General features: G+C 43.4%; 1 protein-coding gene across 1 annotated transcript; it reads right to left on the bottom strand.

Annotated features, from left to right (window-relative positions):
- Positions 1-14075: 14075 nt before the first annotated feature.
- On the bottom strand, positions 14076-15340 carry dio3a (iodothyronine deiodinase 3a). The gene has a single exon (XM_034159851.1). The coding sequence runs from the start codon at positions 15281-15283 to the stop codon at positions 14495-14497; it is 789 nt and encodes a 262-aa protein (XP_034015742.1). The 5' UTR covers positions 15284-15340; the 3' UTR covers positions 14076-14494.
- Positions 15341-21372: the final 6032 nt, after the last annotated feature.

The raw sequence follows: 21372 nt of genomic DNA, 5'->3' as shown, positions 1-21372 counted from the left end.
AGTTAGCTAGTTAGTTCAGTCACTAATAACTTGAATAGCTGTTTAGCAACTATACACCTCCATTTTATGCACTAGTAAGGAATCATTTTGTAAGATTATTGCATTATTGGCAAGCTAGTACTGTAGCGATCAAAATTTTGGACACCTCTACTTCCATCAACATAAACAAGAGCAAGATCAAGACAGTCTTTGATTAGCGTCAAGGCAAATTTCCATGTCAACGATCATCATAATTGTGCTGGATGCAGTGGTGGGCACAATTCCGCTAATCCGCTAATTAGGGAAGCTAACTTTTTGTTAGCAGATTAGCTATTCAGCTAATGTTGAAAACCATCAGCAGCCCAATTAGCTTAAGCTAAATTTACTTCTGCTAACTTTCAGTCTGCTAACATTTTTTTGCTAGCATAGTGAGTAAAGCTTAACGATCAAAAACATTTGTAAATCCTAAAATAATACATGCTAGTTCCTGTCTGTTGTGTGTCTTGCAACAGTCAGGCCGCTGTGAGGAGCTCAGCCCTCCCCCAGCAGAAGGGGGCGGGGCAGCCCGAAACACATTTTCTGCTTTGCATTTTGCTTTCAGTTCTTCACACAGTTTCCTACATTAGACACTGAACTCAAAGATAAAATACCTTGTCATCATTGGGAAAACAAAATGCAAAACACATCTGGCAATTGGAAATACTTATGCACACATCTGAAAACACACAGAAAACTCACCACCAATCAGTCTGACATTTGGCACTACAAATAGAGCTCAGGTAAGACATTTGGTCAAATCTGCAATCACAGAGGCAATAACACCTAGAGAAGGAGGAAGAAGACAGGGAAGACAAAGAGAGATATGTGAACAAGGACAAAGACAAAGAAGAGCAAGAAGGAAAAATGTGTCAGATGTAAATCAAGCAAATTTGGTGGAGTATGTGATCAACCACAGCCTCACACTGAAGGAAGCTGCACTCTAAAAAAGGTGCTATCTTAAACAAAATAAATCATAAAAACAGGGAAATAACACTTTTGTTGCTAACTACTGTAGTTTTCAGCTCCTGTTTGAGAAAAAGTAAATAAAAATATAGTGACTTCAGAGTTTTGTGTAAAACACATCAGTGTGTTGCTGTTGATTTGAAAGTGTTTCAGAATGGTGCATGTGTGTATTATTTTGTTGCAAGAATGACATTTTTGAAGGGATTGTTAGCTTTTAATTGTAGGGTTTTATTTAGAGAGAGCTATGAGGTGTTTTACAAGCGTTGTGTCTTATCTTGCTTGTGTGTGGAATTTTGACACAGCGAGCCAAATTTTGCAAAATGTGTGTAAGCAGTCGGCAAAAACTGTAATATGAGCTGGTGTCAGTAACTGTAATAAGAAAAGAAAAATCAACATCCATGTTCTGGATGTTTTGTGTTAAAAAGTTTTGTTGAGAACTGATTAACTCTAGTCACATGGTGTCTTTTCTGATTTGTCAGTGACCGTAACCTTTCCACCACAGCGCATTGATAATACAGTAGTGTTCAGAATAATAGTAGTGCTATGTGACTAAAAAGATTAATCCAGGTTTTGAGTATATTTCTTAGTGTTACATGGGAAACAAGGTACCAGTAGATTCAGTAGATTCTCACAAATCCAACAAGACCAAGCATTCATGATATGCACACTCTTAAGGCTATGAAATTGGGCTATTACAACGCCTGGCAATAATTATGGAATCACTGGCCTCGGAGGATGTTCATTCAGTTGTTTAATTTTGTAGAAAAAAACAGATCACAGACATGACACAAAACTAAAGTCATTTCAAATGGCAACTTTCTGGCTTTAAGAAACACTATGAGAAATCAGGAAAAAAAATTGTGGCAGTCAGTAACGGTTACTTTTTTAGACCAAGCAGAGGGAAAAAAATATGGACTCACTCAATTCTGAGGAATAAATTATGGAATCACCCTGTAAATTTTCATCCCCAAAACTAACACCTGCATCAAATCAGATCTGCTCGTTAGTGTGCATCTAAAAAGGAGTGATCACACCTTGGAGAGCTGTTGCACCAAGTGGACTGACATGAATCATGGCTCCAACATGAGAGATGTCAATTGAAACAAAGGAGAGGATTATCAAACTCTTAAAAGAGGGTAAATCATCACGCAATGTTGCAAAAGATGTTGGTTGTTCACAGTCAGCTGTGTCTAAACTCTGGACCAAATACAAACAACATGGGAAGGTTGTTAAAGGCAAACATACTGGTAGACCAAGGAAGACATCAAAGCGTCAAGACAGAAAACTTAAAGCAATATGTCTCAAAAATCAAAAATGCACAACAAAACAAATGAGGAACGAATGGGAGGAAACTGGAGTCAACGTCTGTGACCGAACTGTAAGAAACCGCCTAAAGGAAATGGGATTCACATACAGAAAAGCTAAACGAAAGCCATCATTAACACCTAAACAGAAAAAAACAAGGTTACAATGGGCTAAGGAAAAGCAATCGTGGACTGTGGATGACTGGATGAAAGTCATATTCAGTGATGAATCTCAAATCTGCATTGGGCAAGGTGATGATGCTGGAACTTTTGTTTGGTGCCATTCCAATGAGATTTATAAAGATGACTGCCTGAAGAGAACATGTAAATTTCCACAGTTATTGGTGATATGGGGCTGCATGTCAGGTAAAGGCAGTGGGGAGATGGCTGTTATTACATCATCAATAAATACACAAGTTTACGTTGATATTTTGGACACTTTTCTTATCCCATTTGAAAGGATGTTTGGGGATGATGAAATCATTTTTCAAGATGATAATGCATCTTGCCATAGAGCAAAAACTATGAAAACATTCCTTGCAAAAAGACACATAGGGTCAATGTCATGGCCTGCAAATAGTCTGGATCTTAATCCAATTGAAAATCTTTGGTGGAAGTTGAAGAAAATGGTCCATGACAAGGCTCCAACCTGCAAAGCTGATCTGGCAACAGCAATCAGAGAAAGTTGGAGCCAGATTGATGAAGAGTACTGTTTGTCACTCATTAAGTCCATGCCTCAGAGACTGCAAGCTGTTATAAAAGCCAGAGGTGGAGCAACAAAATACTAGAGATGTGTTGGAGCGTTCTTTTGTTTTTCATGATTCCATAATTTTTTCCTCAGAATTGAGTGATTCCATATTTTTTTCCCTCTGCTTGATCTAAAAAAGTAACCGTTACTGACTGCCACAATTTTTTTTTCCTGATTTCTCATAGTGTTTCTTAAAACCAGAAAGCTGCCATTTGAAATTACTTTAGTTTTGTGTCATGTCTGTGATCTGCTTTTTTTCTACAAAATTAAACAACTGAATGAACATCCTCCGAGGCCGGTGATTCCATAATTTTTGCCAGGGGTTGTAGTAAAAAAAAGTAGAAAAGGGGGTGTTCACAATAATAGTAGCATCTGCTGTTGACGCTACAAACTCAAAACTATTATGTTGAAACTGCTTTTTTAGCAATCCTGTGAATCACTAAACTAGTATTTAGTTGTATAACCACAGTTTTTCATGATTTCTTCACATTTGTGAGGCATTAATTTTGTTGGTTTGGAACGAAGATTTTGCTCGTTTACTAGTGTGCTTGGGGTCATTGTCTTATTGAAACACCCATTTCAAGGGCATGTCCTCTTCAGCATAAGGCAACATGACCTCTTCAAGTATTTTGACATATCCAAACTGATCCATGATACCTGGTATGCGATATATAGGCCCAACACCATAGTAGAAGAAACATGCCCATATCATGATGCTTGCACCACCATGCTTCACTGTCTTCACTGTGAACTGTGGCTTGAATTCAGAGTTTGGGGGTCGTCTCACAAACTGTCTGTGGCCCTTGGACCCAAAAAGAACAATTTTACTCTCATCAGTCCACAAAATATTCCTCCATTTCTCTTTAGGCCAGTTGATGTGTTCTTTGGCAAATTGTAACCTCTTCTGCACGTCTTTTATTTAACAGAGGGACTTTGTTGGGGATTCTTGCAAATAAATTAGATTCACACAGGCGTCTTCTAACTGTCACAGCACTTACAGGTAACTCCAGAGTGTCTTTGATCATCTTGGAGCTGATCAATGGGTGAGCCTTTGCCATTCTGGTTATTCTTCTATCCATTTTGATGGTTGTTTTCCGTTTTCTTCCACGTGTCTCTGTTTTTTTTTTTTTGTCCATTTTAAAGCATTGGAGATCATTGTAGATGAACAGCCTATAATATTTTGCACCTGTGTATAAGTTTTCCCCTCTCCAATCAACTTTTTAATCAAACTACGCTGTTCTTCTGAACAATGTCTTGAACTTCCCATTTTCCTCAGGCTTTCAAAGACAAAAGCATGTTCAACAGGTGCTGGCTTCATCCTTAAATAGGGGACACCTGATTCACACCTGTTTGTTCCACAAAATTGACGAACTCACTGACTGAATGCCACACTACTATTATTATGAACACCCCTTTTCTACTTTTTTTTTTTTTTTTTTTTTTTTACTAATAGCCCAGTTTCATAGCCTTAAGAGTGTGCATATCATGAATGCTTGGTCTTGTTGGATTAGTGAGAATCGACTGAATCTACTGGTACCTCGTTTCCCATGTAACAATAAGAAATATACTCAAAACCTGGATTAATCTTTTTAGTCACATAGCACTACTATTATTCTGAACACTACTGTATCAGTAATGTTAAATGCAGCTTCTGGAATTCTGATGCATCATTAAGGAAAAGGCTTGACTATTGATTAAAGTTTAACATTTTGAACTGCAATTACTGGAAAAGGTTTAATGAAATCTTTGTGTGTTGTGTGGGTGACCCGGAGAGCCCTGGGCCTCCTCCAGATGTTCACTTACAGCCTCTGGGGAGAAAAGGGGCCCATTTTACCTTCAAAGCTGACCCCAGAAATCTGACAAACTATCTCAGGAGACCCTTCTGCTGCCTTTACGTGATAAAACAAACCAGAGCAGCAAAAGTTAAATATCCCCCTCTTGCAAGAGGCCCTTCATTCACTTTCAATTCTTCACTGACAAATGAGCCGCAACGTCACTGAAAAACTGTGTGTGGAGAGGATCCAGATGTGGAACAATTCCACTCTAAGTTTCTCTTTGGGGTGCCCGTGGATACGGTTTATGAATAATATTTCACTTAAACATGTACCTTGGTGTCATCTGTCAGTTCCACAAAACTACATTAAGGTGTGTGTGTGTGTGTGTGTGTGTGTGTGTGTGTGTGTGTGTGTGTGTGTGTGTGTGTGTGTGTGTGTGTGTGTGTGTGTGTGTGTGTGTGTGTGTGTGTGTGACTGCTGGTGAGGTAAATGTATTCCAGATGAACAGGAAGTAAAAGCCTGACGGTTATCAGTAGACTCACAACACATTTTCATGTAATACCTTTTCCTTCTTTCTTTCTATTTTAAAAGCCCCTTTTATGGCTACAGGTACTGGAAATGTCCATATCGCCAAGAAACATAAAAAAAATACAAAATGAATAAATAAAAAATATCAATAAAGACTTCTTCCTGTGTCCCATATGTGTTGAAATATGTTGCTGGACTGGAAATGAATGTAGTTTTTGGCACATTACCTCAGTGTGTCAAAAACAAATGTACAGTAGTGTTCAGAATAATAGTAGTGATATGTGACTAAAAAGATTAATCCAGGGTTTGAGTATATTTCTTATTGTTACATGGGAAACAAGGTACCAATAGATTCAGTAGATTCTCACAAATCCAACAAGACCAAGCATTCATGATATGCACACTCTTAAGGCTATGAAATTGGGCTATTAGTAAAAAATAGTAGAAAAGGGGGTTCACAATAATAGTAGTGTGGCATTCAGTCAGTGAGTTTGAGTGATTTTTTTTAATGGGACGTTCAAGACATTGTTCAGAAGAACAGCGTAGTTTGATTAAAAAGTTGATTGGAGAGGGGAAAACTTATACGCAGGTGCAAAAAATTATAGGCTGTTCATCTACAATGATCTCCAATGCTTTAAAATGGACAAAAAAAACAGAGACACATGGAAGAAAATGGAAAACAACCATCAAAATGGATAGAAGAATAACCAGAATGGCAAAAGCTCAGTTAGAAGACGCCTGTGTGAAGCTAATTTATTTGCAAGAATCCCACGGAAAGTCCCTCTGTTAAATATCTAGGCACACTATCAGTGTCTACCCTCCCCCAACCCTAACCATACCCCCCGACCCTCCCCGTCACCCCACATTTCATGCCCCCGTCACGAACCCATAGATTAATGTACTTTTTGTAATGCTGCCACAAACTGCTGTGAAACTGGCTCACTAAAATAACTTGGTCACTTGAGAGTTATATGCTTGATGCGCTATGGAATTTGTGTCCCCGTTGTCGGTTTGCTTTGTTCGTGGAGGTAAAAACTACATTCCAAAGATGATTGCAAAGAATACAAGAAAACTGGTGAGGCAGGAAACTGAACCATCCTATCGTTTGTCTATAACATGTTTAACATACATATGTCATGTCATGAGCCATTTATGTCTGTGTCTACACCCTCTGAGCACATAGCTTCCTACAACTTCAACAAAAAAGTCTCAGAAAGTCAGCTTATATCTTTTAGAATGTTGACTAAATATGCCAAATTTTGGAATAAACTGAACTGCAGTATTCGGATGGTGTTATTTCTTAAGATGTGCAAATACATCAGATACTTTGGTTTTATGGTAAATTTTAATTCCTTCCCTCCTGATTGTGTTTCTGTTATGGGATTGTTGCGCTCAGGCTTCCGTGTGTGTTTAGACACTAACAGGAAGATGTAAAGTGCATCCGGAAAGTATTTGCAGCGCTTCACTTTTTCAGCATTTTGTTATATTTCAGCCTTATTCCAAAATGGATGAAATTCTTTCTTTTCCCTTCAAAATTTGACACACAGTACCCCATAATGACAATGTGAAAACGGTTTTTGAGATTTTTGCAAATTTATTAAAAATAAAAAACTAAGAAATCAAGAACTGAGACTGTAACATAATAAAATGTGGAAAAAAAATAAGTGTGGTGAATACTTTCCAGATGCACTGTATCAATCAGCATGATCAAGCACTGATTATCGTCATTTAATTGTTTGTTACCAAAGCTTTGAAAGAGAACAACAAAAAAAAAGAATTCTTTTCTTATTCTTTCCCCAACTGGCAAAAGCATGATATGAAAAATATCCACACAACTGTAACAATAGCAGATTTAAAATAAAAAAATAGTTATAAACACACAAAAGTGAATTAGGTTCATTTCATACATTTTATAAAGTTATTGTTTTCAATTTATTTAAAATACATGTCCTTGTTAAGATCATGTATTTCTAAAAATCCTGTTCTGTTGTGTGGGCCGCCAGAAGAGGAGGTACTGCTGGGCCACCACCAGAGGGCGCCCTGCCTGAAGTGCGGGCTTCAGGCACGAGAAGGCGCTGCTGCCACGGACACAGCCGGGGGTGACAGCTGTCACTCATTATCTCTTGACAGCTGTCACCTATCTACACTACATCATCTCACTCCATAAAGACCAGACATCATCTCCACCTCGTTGCCGAGATATCATCTACCTGTGAAGGTAATATTCTCTGCTGTATCTAAAACTGTCATAGTCTGAACTCTTTTTGCAGCCGTTTTCCTGTGGTGTGCCTTATCTGCTGGATTGGCGTTTGGTGTGAACAGCGACGGCTTCGCTTCACACCCAAACCAGATAAGTGGTTTAACAGGAGCTGCATGAGTGTGTGATTAGAGGTGGAGGTGACTTTCCACCTTCTGACCGTTTTTGTTACTGGGTGTGCACACACCCACATCTCACTGTTTGTGCTCCTCGCCAGCAGTACCAGATCCGACAGTCGAGGACGGTGATCACCTGGGAATTCGGGACTTGGCGGCTCCAGTATTCACCAGGTTCTGTGGCGGTGGAAATCGTGTGGTCCCGGCTCTTCTCAGGACAGACGTCTCCTATCCTCGAGCCTGCCCACACGTCATTTTGGTGTATTGACTGCTATCAGATTCTGTGATTGTCTGTATAATCGTTGTGCACATTCACAACATTAAATTGTTACCTTTTGGCTCATCTATTGACCGTTCATTTGCGCCCCCTGTTGTGGGTCCGTGTCACTACACTTTCCCCAACAGGATATCTCGGCCAACGTCATGGATCCCGAGGGGCGTCAACCATCTGTTGGACAGCCAATGGAAGAGCAGGGTGCACAGCCGTCGGCTGGAGGCGTGATTGGTGAGTTGCAGCACATCCTCACCGCCTTTACCGCTCGGATGGACCTGATGACCGAGCAAAACATCATCCTTAATCGCAGGATGGAGGCTCTCACCACGCAGGTGGAAACGCACGCTCAGGGCGCTGCTGCAGCTCCTCCTCCTGCCGACCCGGTGCCGAATACAGACATTCCACTGGTCATTCAACGACCCCCCCACCATCCCCTGAAGCATACATAAGCCCCCCAGAGCCGTACGGAGGTTGCGTGGAGATGTGCGCGGACTTTCTTATGCAGTGTTCGCTCGTCTTTGCACAGCGTCCCGTGATGTACGCGTCTGATGCCAGCAAGGTGGCTTACGTGATTAATTTGCTTCGAGGTGAGGCACGCGCTTGGGCTACAGCGCTTTGGGAACAAAGTTCATGGCTCCTTGCCTCTTATACTGGGTTTGTGAGGGAGCTCAGAACTGTTTTTGATCACCCTAACAGAGGCGAAACCGCATCTACCGTGCTGCTGTCAATGAGACAGGGGCGCCGGAGCGCAGCCGAATATGCAGTCGACTTCCGCATCACGGTTGCGAGATCCGGCTGGAATATGACTGCGCTCCGCGCCGCCTTCATAAACAGACTGTCATCGGTCCTGAAGGAGCACCTGGTGGCTAAGGAGGAACCGCGGGATTTGGCTGAGCTTATCGATTTGGTTATACGATTGGACAATCGGTTAGAAGAACGCCGACGGGAGCGAGGCGAAGGGCGTGGTCAGGCACAAGCCGTCCCTCTTCCTCCCGGGTCCGAAAGGGAGCCGTCTTACCCACGCTCCACAGCCACAGCGCTCCGTGTGGCTACAGCTCCCCCTGCTGACGATGCTAGGGACACGAGCAGGGCCACATTCAGACAGAGGAGGCTGGTCTGCGGGGAGTGCTTTGTCTGCGGCTCGAGTGAGCATCAGCAGAGAGACTGCCTCAAACGGTCAAAACACAAACGCCCGCCCTTAGAGACTGGGCTGAGGGGGGCTCAAAACATTCACGTGGGTCATACACATCTTTCAACACGACTCCCAGTTACAATCCTGAGCGGGGATTTAACCCTTCAAGCCCCAGCACTGGTGGACACGGGGTCAGAAGGGAATCTGCTGGATAGCAGATGGGCAAGGGAGGTACGGCTCCCTCTGGTGGCGCTTTCTTCGCCAGTGAAGGTGCGAGTACTAGATGGCACTCTTCTCCCTTTTATCACACACAAGACACTACCTGTAACCCTGGTAGTGTCTGGGAATCACCGGGAGGAGATTGAGTTTTTTGTAACTCCTTCTACCTCCCCCGTGATTTTGGGCTTCCCATGGATGATTAAAAACAATCCCCAGATTGATTGGCCGTCTGGGGTTGTGGCTCAGTGGAGCGAAACCTGCCACCGGAATTGTTTAGGATCCTCGGTTCCTCCCGGTGTAAATGCTAATGAGGAGGTTAAAGTCCCTCCCAATCTGACGGCGGTGCCGGTTGAGTACCACGATCTTGCTGACGTCTTCAGCAAGGATCTGGTGCTCACCCTTCCCCCGCACCGTCCGTACGATTGTGCCATTGATTTGGTCCCGGGCATTGAGTTCCCGTCCAGCAGGCTGTACAATCTCTCACGTCCTGAGCGCGAATCAATGGAGACCTACATCCGAGACTCATTAGCTGCCGGGTTGATCCGGAATTCCACCTCCCCGATGGGTGCAGGTTTCTTTTTTGTGGGCAAGAAAGATGGCGGACTCCGTCCATGCATTGATTACAGGGGGCTGAACGACATAACGGTTCGTAATCGATACCCTTTACCCCTGTTGGATTCAGTGTTCACGCCCCTGCATGGAGCCCAAATTTTCACCAAACTGGACCTTAGGAATGCGTACCACCTGGTTCGGATCCGGAAGGGAGACGAATGGAAAACGGCATTCAACACCCCATTAGGTCATTTTGAGTACCTGGTCATGCCATTCGGCCTCACTAACGCCCCCGCGACGTTCCAAGCATTGGTAAACGACGTCTTGCGGGACTTCCTGCACCAATTCGTCTTCATATATCTGGATGACATACTCATCTTTTCCCCGGACCCTGAGACTCATGTCCAGCATGTACGTCAGGTCCTGCAGCGGTTGTTGGAGAACCGGCTGTTTGTGAAGGGCGAGAAGTGTGAGTTTCACCGCACATCTTTGTCGTTCCTGGGGTTCATCATCTCCTCCAACTCCGTCGCCCCTGATCCGGCCAAGGTTGCGGCGGTGAGAGATTGGCCCCAACCAACAAGCCGTAGGAAGCTGCAACAGTTCCTCGGCTTTGCAAATTTCTACAGGAGGTTCATTAAGGGCTACAGTCAGGTAGTTAGCCCCCTGACAGCCCTGACCTCTCCAAAAGTCCCTTTCACCTGGTCGGATCGGTGCGAAGCCGCGTTCAAGGAGTTGAAACGCCGGTTCTCGTCTGCACCAGTTCTGGTGCAGCCTGACCCTAGCCGCCAGTTTGTGGTTGAAGTGGACGCCTCTGACTCAGGGATAGGAGCCGTGCTATCCCAGAGCGGAGAGACCGATAAGGTTCTTCACTCGTGTGCCTACTTTTCTCGCAGGTTGACCCCAGCTGAACGGAACTATGACGTCGGCAATCGAGAACTCCTTGCGGTGAAAGAGGCTCTTGAGGAGTGGAGACACCTGTTGGAGGGAGCGTCTGTGCCTTTTACGGTTTTCACTGACTATCGGAACCTGGAGTATATCAGGACGGCCAAGCGGCTGAACCCCAGGCAAACCCGCTGGTCACTGTTCTTCGGGCGTTTTGACTTCCGAATCACCTACCGCCCCGGGACCAAGAACCAGAGATCGGATGCATTGTCCCGGGTGCATGAAGACGAAGTCAAGACTGAGCTGTCGGATCCACCGGAGCCCATCATTCCGGAGTCCACTATCGTGGCCACCCTCACCTGGGACGTGGAGAAGACCGTCCGGGAGGCCCTGGCACGGAGCCCGGACCCCGGGAACAGACTCTACGTCCCACCAGAGGCAAGAGCTGCTGTCTTGGATTTCTGTCATGGTTCTAAGCTCTCCTGTCATCCGGGGGTGCGAAGGACTGTGGCAGTGGTCCGGCAGCGCTTCTGGTGGGCGTCCCTGGAGGCCGACATCCGGGAATATATCCAGGCCTGCACCACCTGTGCCAGAGGCAAGGCAGACCATCAGAAGGCACAGGGACTTCTTCAGCCACTTCCTGTGCCTCATCGCCCCTGGTCCCACATCGGTCTGGATTTTCTCACGGGCCTCCCGCCGTCCCAGGGCATGATGACCATCTTCACGATAGTGGACCGATTCTCCAAGGCGGCCCACTTCGTGGCCCTCCCGAAGCTCCCCACGGCCCAGGAGACTGCAGACCTCCTGGTCCACCACGTCGTCTGTCTGCATGGGATACCTACCGACATCGTCTCTGATCGTGGTCCCCAGTTCTCCTCACACATCTGGAGGAGCTTCTGCCGGGAACTGGGGGCCACTGTGAGCCTCTCGTCCGGGTATCATCCACAGACCAATGGACAGGCAGAACGGGCCAATCAGGAATTGGAACAAGCCCTGCGCTGTGTGACGTCCGCACACCCGACGGCCTGGAGTGAACATCTGGCCTGGATCGAGTATGCGCATAACAGCCAGGTGTCCTCTGCCACCGGCCTCTCCCCATTTGAGGTGTGTTTGGGGTATCAGCCCCCATTGTTTCCCGTGGTGGAGGGAGAGGTCGGTGTGCCCTCGGTCCAGGCCCACCTGCAGAAGTGCCGTCGGGTGTGGCGCTCCGCCCGTTCTGCCTTGTTGAAGGCCCGGACGAGGGCGAAGACCCATGCAGACCGCCGGCGATCCCCGGCCCCTGCTTACCAGCCCGGGCAGAAGGTGTGGCTATCCACGAAGGACATCCCCCTCCAGGTGGACTCCCCGAAACTCAAGGACAGGTATATTGGGCCATACAAGATCCTCAAAATCCTCAGTCCTGCCGCAGTGAAGCTCCAACTCCCGGCTTCACTGCGGATCCACTCGGTCTTTCATGTGTCAAGGATCAAACCTCACCACACCTCACCCCTCTGTGCTCCCGGACCAGTGCCAGCTCCTGCCCGGATCATCGACGGGGAGCCGGCTTGGACGGTGCGCCGGCTCCTGGACGTCCGTCGGATGGGCCGGGGGTTCCAGTATTTGGTGGACTGGGAGGGGTATGGACCCGAAGAATGCTCCTGGGTGAAGAGGAGCTTCATCCTGGATCCGGCCCTCCTGGCCGATTTCTATCGCCGTCGCTCGGACAAGCCTGGTTGAGGGGGGGGTCCTGTTGTGTGGGCCGCCAGAAGAGGAGGTACTGCTGGCCCACCACCAGAGGGCGCCCTGCCTGAAGTGCGGGCTTCAGGCACGAGAGGGCGCTGCCACCACGAACACAGCCGGGGGTGACAGCTGTTACTCATTATCTCTTGACAGCTGTCACCTATCTACACTACATCATCTCACTCCATAAAGACCGGACGTCATCTCCACCTCGTTGCCGAGATATCATCTACCTGTGAAGGTAATATTCTCTGTTGTATCTAAAACTGTCATAGTCTGAACTCTTTTTGCAGCCGTTTTCCTGTGGTGTGCCTTATCTGCTGGATTGGCATTTGGTGTGAACAGTGACGGCTTCGCTTCACACCCAAACCAGATAAGTGGTTTAACAGGAGCTGCACGAGTGTGTGATTAGAGGTGGAGGTGACTTTCCACCTTCTGACCGTTTTTGTTACTGGGTTTGCACACACCCACATCTCACTGTTTGTGCTCCTCGCCAGCAGTACCAGATCCGACAGTCGAGGACGGTGATCACCTGGGAATTTGTGACTTGGCGGCTCCAGTATTCACCAGGTTCTGTGGCGGTGGAAATTGTGTGGTCCCGGCTCTTCTCAGGACAGACGTCTTCTATCCTTGAGCCTGCCCACACGTCTCCTTGGTGTATTGACCGCTATCAGATTCTGTGATTGTCTGTATAATCGTTGTGCACATTCACAACATTAAATTGTTACCTTTTGGCTCATCTATTGACCGTTCATTTGCGCCCCCTGTTGTGGGTCAGTGTCACTACACTTTCCCCAACATGTTCATTAAGTTACAATAACTTAATATTTTGCTTTTAACTAATCCAATGCAATTTTGTGCAACCTGTTGCAAAATAAATTTAAGTCAACGTTTCATTTTTTTGAGTGTATTAATGTGTGATACTGATTGAAAGATTAATTTAGAAATCAATGCAGTGAAAAAATATTGGAAGTTTGCTCACTGTTCACTTAAAGCTGCATTATTTCATTTTTCTTGCACCATAAAGTGAGTTTCTGTTCATAGTGAAAAATCTTCATTTTGTATTTGGCAACCATAATAATCAAGAACATAGAACATTTACCTTGTGTGTGCTTTTATATGTGTTCATGTACCGGGCCAGGTTATGTGTGTTATGTGTTAAGTGAGTGTCGTCTGTTGTCATGAGGCCGGTCATGGTTTGCTCAGCCCTGCTGTTGACCCCGGGCGCCTAAAGGTGACTTCTGTTCCTAACTGGCAATTAGGATGGGTTAAATGCAGTAGACACATTTCATTGTGCAGGGAACATGTTCCTATGTGCATATGACAATAAAATTCTCTTGAATCTTGAATTTTGTTTACAATCATTACTGATGTAAACAATCCTTCAAATGGTTCTGAAATTATGAAATGGTTGCATGTTTGTCCATTTTTCAACATTTTTTTTTTCAATCATTTCAGTGTGCTGAGATCAAAAGCTTCATTTTTATTTGGTTTATGTAAATGCAGTAATTGATTTAATCCAAATAATTTTTGTTTACGTTTTAGTAGATTATTTTTAAGGGATTTTAAAATTTTTGAAAGACAGACAACTGGTTAAAATTTTATTGTAAAAAAGAGGAAACATTACAATACAAAAAGCAATGCAGCAACAAAAAGATAAAAAATAAACTGGTCACGATGTAAATATAATTATATGAAAAATAAATCCATACGTTTTTATTAAAACAAAAGAATTACACGAGCACAAGCTTCACCTCGAACTTCAGTATGAAAGACATCAGTGTCGGTTTCCTGGTTTGAACCGATTTAAAAACCGAACTTCACAACAATACTGAGGAACGCGGTGACGCGCGCGGCTCATAATAACACTGATTGTGGCGCGTTCACGCACACTGGACATACAATTTGTTCACAATCAAAGTCCAAATATATTTCAGCTGTCCATATAAATGACTAAACAAAACTGATCAATATGAATCTATAATTCTATATTTCTTTGAATGTTCTCTACACATTAATGACGAGATTATTGGGTTTTTGCAGCCTTTCTCGGTACTGATGCAGCCAGTCTCTGAGCTCTGAGATCCGGTACCTCTCCGGTCCTCTGCCACCTTGATAAACCACCTTTCCTTCGTGTAATACGTAAAGTCTGTCGAAATAAGCTCCGTAGGCGGCGTTGGAGGAGTTTTCCATGCTGTCCACCACAATCAGGCACCCGGGGACCTCCATGCGCATCAGCTGCGCTGCGCTCAGCCGGTCCTCCAGACACCGGTGTTTGGGGATCTGATACGGCGCGTCTGTGCTCATCCAGCCGTCCGACGGGTGCGCTTCCTCGATATACACCACCACAGAGTCTGCAATGTCTGCGTTCTGCTGCGCAACTCCCTGGAAAGCCTTCAGGCGCGCCATGAACGGCGGTCAGGTGCAGCTGCCAAAGTTGAGGATGAGCGGTCTGTTGTCCTTCGCGTAATCGAGGATTCGACTGCGCCGCAAATCGTCCAGCTGGACGACTTCGGTGTTGGGCGCCCCGTGTCCGAGGTGCGCCGCTTTCAGGAAGTCCAGTTTTTGGCCGTGCCACACCGCTTTGAGAGACTCCACGCTGAACAGCCGGTTGGAGTCCGATACGCACAGAGGGGGGTCGACGCCGGCGTCGCCCTCGCCCTCCCTCATCCTACAGAAAACCCTCTTCCTTATGCATAAAAAGTCAAGCAGCCAAAACATCACGGCTGCCATGAGGAAACGGGGCAGGAGGACCAGACAGACTACTGCATCTTTAATAGCCCTGACAGTATTCATTATCACTTTGGAACAAGGAGCGCTGCGCTGCTGCTGACGCGCTGCGCTGCGCGATCTTGCGGGTTGAAGTAGGGTTACTTGCAACTTCTCCTCTTTTTAAAGCACCGGCAAGATTTTAATGAATAACACCCCGCCTCCAAAGTGGGGCCGAGGCCTCACATGAACTGTGGTCTTGACGCGCAGCCAAAAGTTAAGGGTGTAAAGGGAGAAGAGGAGAGAGGGGGGAGGTGCGCCACAGAAGGTGCGTCTCATTTGGACAAAGTCTGACCAAACCATCGGGCCAGCTGGAGTTGATCAGACATGGTTTTTATAAAAGCCAGAGAAAAGCAAATATCTATAAAAGATGCTCATTTGAGTGCTTTGAAAAGTGTTTCAAGATGCTGCAGAACAAACTGACTGTCACCTGAGTTGAACCCAAGTTGGGGATTTTTTTTTTTGGGGGGGGGGGCTCAAAGAAAACTTCATCTACATTCCCGGAACTCATCCTTTCTTCTCATCCCTCTTCTTGGCAAATAAACAAACAAACCTTTTGTGAGCCGCTGCTGTTCCAGTGATGCATTTGATAAGAAGAAACTCCTCCCTTTCGTGCACAGAGTGCCTCCAAGGTCAAAAACTCAAGTGTTAAAGTTACAGTGTGTAGGATTTATGGGTTTTTGTGCTCAGTCTTTTTAAGTAATGCCATCTCAGATTACTGAGTAAATGCGAATGAGAATTTTACAGTAAAGGCGCCCTGACTCTTGCACGACTTTGATGCACATTTTTTCAAAAACATAATGCAAAAATGCAAAACCACATTCCGCATGCATTACAAAGGTATGGATACATGAAAAAGAGGGTACGAAACTGGAATGGCCTGTTTGAAGTCCCTAACAGAGAATGTATGGAGGATTTTGAAACAGAATATGCAGCACTGACAACTCTGTATACTGTTGCACAGCTCAAGACATTTTTGCATGAAGAACGGGACAAAATAATGCCTGAAATAACTCATCATTTGGTATCTTCAATGCCAAAACATCTTTTTTTGTGTTGTGAGAAGGAATGTCAACATTACAAAGTGATAAATGCTTTCAGGTCCCAACTTTTTGGGCAATGCATTGCAGGCTTTAAATGCAGGAATGTAACAAATTAAATGAAGGTGATCACACAAAACATTAAACATCTTGGGTTCATACTGTTTGCAATAAAAAAGAAGTCAATACAAAAATCACTGTTTTGTTTTTTGTCGATATTGTTCCAATTTTTTTCCGATTGGTGTCAAATGAAATAGGAGATGCACAAAATACAAATTAAAGACATTAAAATATAAATCAAGGCAGTTGAAATCACAAACGTTTTAAGTCTACTTTTAAAAACCTCAGTCAAACGCGACTGCCTAGCGCTGGGTGGTAAACTATCCCAAAGCACTCTTAACCCAGATTTTGTTTTAACTTAAATTTCTGAGTTATCATTAATTATTCTTTCGTGTTTTGTAAAAAAGCATTCTCATTACTAAACTAAATTAGTTGATTGCACTATTCAACTGAAATTTTCGGTGCAATGATCATGTTAAGCAGAGTTAACTTTTTGTCTTAAGTTTCTGTAAAGGAGGGGAGGGGCCCATTTTAAATTTTACCTAGCAACCATGTCAAGTGTGAAGGCTCCACTCATCCTGCTGCTTCTGCTCATGGCTTGCTGTGCTCAAATTCAAAACCTGTGGATTTTGAGAGCAACACATAACTTTCTGCTCAAAAGACGATTCATTGAAAATAGCTTAGTGTATAAGTGCTGCTTCTTCTTTTTTTTCTCTCCGCTGTACACAGTCTACACTTGGCTGTGGGTTTTTGAAAGAAACACTGACTTAAAGAAAATGGAATGTAGGCTTCAAGTTAGTTATTTGTTGATAACTTTCTGGAAATTAGTTTCGCCCAAAGAGTGGTCCAGTGAGAACACGTTAGCTAAACTGAAGTTATTTTTTGGCAATATAACTCATCATTTGGTGTGCTATTACTAAATCAAACACATTTCAACTGTTGCTTTTTTTTAACATGCACTTAATTTTTTTGTTTAGGTTTAGTTAATGTATTAAATACTTTTTAAACAAAATTGTAGAACTTAAAATCTGTTCATTTATATTATGTGTCACTTTGTTGCCTTTTTTTAGTAAACATTTGTCACATTTTTTACAGTACAGTTTTAATGCATTTTTTCCTGTTTTTACTTTTCCTTCGTAATATTTTTTTAAATAAAAGTCTTTGGAACATTTAAATGTATTGTAGCAATCGCCGGGCCGGTTGCTAAGACTGTGAACTGTTATGTTGCAGTGCATCATGGGAGTACAGGGTTTTGAGAGTTTTAAGTGTTGTTAATGTGTTTCATGTTAGTTTAACAGTGTGGTTAGTGTTACTGATTTATTGTGTTCAATAGTTCAGTTGAGTTAGTCAAGTTTAGTTAAGTGTCTGTTGCCACCATAAGTGAAAAGTGTATTGCGTTTGATGCTTTCCACCATTTTCTGTGTTGTTAGGGTTGCAAATAAAACGGCACCTTCTTGCGGCAGAGTGCAGAAAAGCTCAGAGCGTCTTGTTCTTCCACACCACTCGCCACAGTATTCTTTAATTCCTTTCCTTCCATACACATTTGTTGAAACAATGCATTATAATCTCAAAATAAAGATGGAGTATAAGACATTACTTATATTAAGAAATTGTTTTAACTATTGATTAATAATGTTTATTATGTTATTTGTTATATGTTTACGTATGTTTAACTTAAAATAGTTATTTTATACACCAATGAGAAACCATTTATGTGAACTAATGATTTTGAGTAGCAACTACTACTGTGATTTGTTAATACAACTTAACCTGATTAGTTTTAGCTTGTGTAAAAACTAAAGTGGTTTAAGGCAACGGGTTTCCACGCAATTTTCTAGTAAACTCAACTAATTCAGGTTAAGAGTGTAGACATGAATGGGAAAACAAATCATAAGATCACAGTAATCCCCCGATTAAGCTGCAAGACAATACCTGCATGAAAAGTCAGCTCAGTTCGTCTCTTTAACACAGCTGTGCCCAACCCTGTTCCTGGAGGGCCCCTGCTTTGCATGTTTTCTAAAACCCCTGTACAAACTGAAACTGACCTTTGTCACCATTTTTGCTTTTTTACCCCATAACTCCTGATCATTCAGTCATAGATAGTCCAAACTATACCTTTTTGGAATATTTACGATCAGACAAATAATTTGGTGTAGTTTTCAAAATGATTTGAGCATTTTTAATTTTGACCCCTGTGTAATTCTTCAATTGACCCCTACCTGGCTGCCTATTGAAAAGTTTTTTCAAAAGAGTAATGTCTAAGGGGTATTTGCGTCAGCATGGGTGCTTGTATCACAATTTGCACGATGTTGCTCTAAATATTCTCTTAGCTGCTGCACTATGTGTGTGTGTGTGTGTAGAACATGTACAAATAGTACGTAAGACAATAAATAGGATCTTAATAATTAAAGTAAATAACAATAAATGTATATTAATTATATATACACCGTACAATTTGTACATGTTTAATAAAGCCCCCTTATCAATCAATCAATCAATCATAAACAATATTTACATTTTAACGTTGTCTGCAGGAGGGCATGCGTATGTGCGTACATGAGCTTTTGACAAGAGCAGAAGTTAGCTTTTACATAATATATGACAAAGAGGTTAAATTTACACACAAACAAAATGGAGTTTGTAGCTAGCGAGACCAGCCACTGACATCACAGTGCCGCTCTACTCTGATTGGCTGTCAAGATTAAGCTGGGCAGACACTGTACAACATTTTCAATTGTTGTACTTGGCTCCAGAAAACCGCAGGGTGTAAAAGTTCAGACTGCATGATTTATCCTCTCACACTATACGGCCCGATGCTCTGATGTGATCTGACTGCTCACATTGTACATACATTCAAAAACCACACGTCGGACTCATGTTTCCGGAAGCAAAACGTAAAGAGAAGCTTTTTAAAGAGATGATCACTGTTTATGCTCTCTCCGGTGTTTGCACATCAGCTCGTAGACGCTTGTCGCGCTGCTTCAATAGTGCGATACCCTCACGAGGGCCGACAGGAATATCAAACAGGTTTGATTTTCATCCGACCATACGATTACCGATTGGTAGGTGGTCGTGAGAGGTTAAACACAGCTCGTTACTCCATGTATACGACACGATGCAGGATGCACGGTTAAGCTGAAACTCGGCACTACCCAAAAAATCTCGCACAAGTGAAAAATTGGCTGAAAAAGGGCCAAAACTCGCACAGTGTAAGCCCAGCTCTGAGATTGTCCAAGGTCTGTGTCTCAAGAATGTTCCCTGTGAATTTGAAGACTCTGGCAGTGATTGGACTGAGCACAGACAGACGGACAGATGGACAAACAGGCGCAAAAGTCTTCGTAATACCCGATGGCCTCAAGTAAAGTAAGTCCCTTCAGCTGCTCCCTTGTTTGTACTCGGGGTCGCCACAGCAAATCCAAGGTGGATCTGCATGTTGAATTGACACAGGTTTTACACCAGATGCCCTTCCTGACGCAACTCCACATTACATGGAAAAATGTGGCAGGGGTGGGATTTGAACCCGTAACCTTCTGCACTGAAACCAAGAGCATTAACCACTTGGCCACCACCCCTATTTGATGGCCTCAAGTAAAAAGAAGAAATTAAACAGTGACCAGACACAAGTGTCTCTCTGAAGAAAAAAGGATGTTGTTTTGCCATCCTCTGCCTGCTGTAAATGGATCAGCACCACCGAGTTCTGCTTAAATCCATAAGCTTGTCTGTGTTTTTCCATGTGGAGGAGTTCTGTATATGTGCACGCTGTGATATTTCAGGACTCTGTGATTCAGGCAGCTTCAGCATTAACTCATTGTGTTGCCTAGTTTGAGATTTCCAGAAAACATAAAATCATATGATCACTGTCATCATTGTCCTTTGATCTCCACATTAGAGATATTATGAGGACTTCTTTCTTCCATTTGCGAAATATAGCGAAGATTTGTCCCATCCTGTCTATGGCTGATGCTGAGACTTTGATTCCTGCATTTGTCTCTTCTAGACTGGACTATTGTAATGCTCTATTTTCTGGTTTACCACAGTCCAGGATTAGGGGTCTTCAACTGGTTCAAAATGCTGCTGCCAGACTTTTGACACAAAGCAGAAAGTTTGACCACATTACGCCTGTTTTGGCATCCCTGTGCTGGCTTCCAGTTGCTGCAAGATCGGATTTTAAAGTACTGTTATTAGTTTATAAAATTGTTCATGGACTTGCACCTCCCTTTCTGGCTGACCTGGTAAGCCCCTATGTACCGGCTCGGGCCCTGCGTTCTCAGGGTGCAGGACTTCTGTGTGTTCCCAGGGTGAATAAAAAGTCTGCCGGTCACAGAGCTTTCTCCTACCGTGCTCCAGCTCTGTGGAACGATCTCCCGGCACACATTCGGCAGTCGGATACTGTGGAGACTTTTAAGTCACGTTTAAAGACTCATTTGTTTTCCCTGTTTTATCATTAGTGTTATGATGTGTTTTTATTTTTGTATTCTTTTATGGTTGTGTTTTTATTGTGTTTTAAATTTTTAATTCAGTTTTTTTGTTGTTGATGTTTTATGTTGTGTGAAACGCCTTGAGACGAGTTCGTCGTGAATTGGCGCAATATAAATTAATAAATTTGATTTGATTTGATATGATCATTTTCCAAAATACATACAGGACAATGTGGGTGTGTTTTATTATAGCGAATATTATGTTTGTAAGAAATAACCTATAAGCCAAGTTGAGATATCTCTCCACTTGGTGGCAGAATAAGTCAAATATGAATTTCTAAATAATGATTTGCCTTTGTGGGTGATATAATCACACATTAAAATTAGTATATAGTTTGCACCAAATTATTTGGCCAAAATTATGAGACCAGTAAGGTGCCAAAGACAGTGTAGGAGGCTTTACTGTGTGTGTGTGTGTGTGTGTGTGTGTGTGTGTGTGTGTGTGTGTGTGTGTGTGTGTGTGTGTGAATTTTCATAAAATATGTATAAAATATGGTTTATAACATGATCATTTATTTATTAAATGAAACACAAAATA

Source organism: Thalassophryne amazonica, chromosome 19 (genome assembly GCF_902500255.1).
Source record: "Thalassophryne amazonica chromosome 19, fThaAma1.1, whole genome shotgun sequence".
In the NCBI taxonomy this organism is placed as follows: Eukaryota; Metazoa; Chordata; class Actinopteri; order Batrachoidiformes; family Batrachoididae; genus Thalassophryne; species Thalassophryne amazonica.
This window is presented reverse-complemented; position numbering and strand designations above follow the sequence as displayed.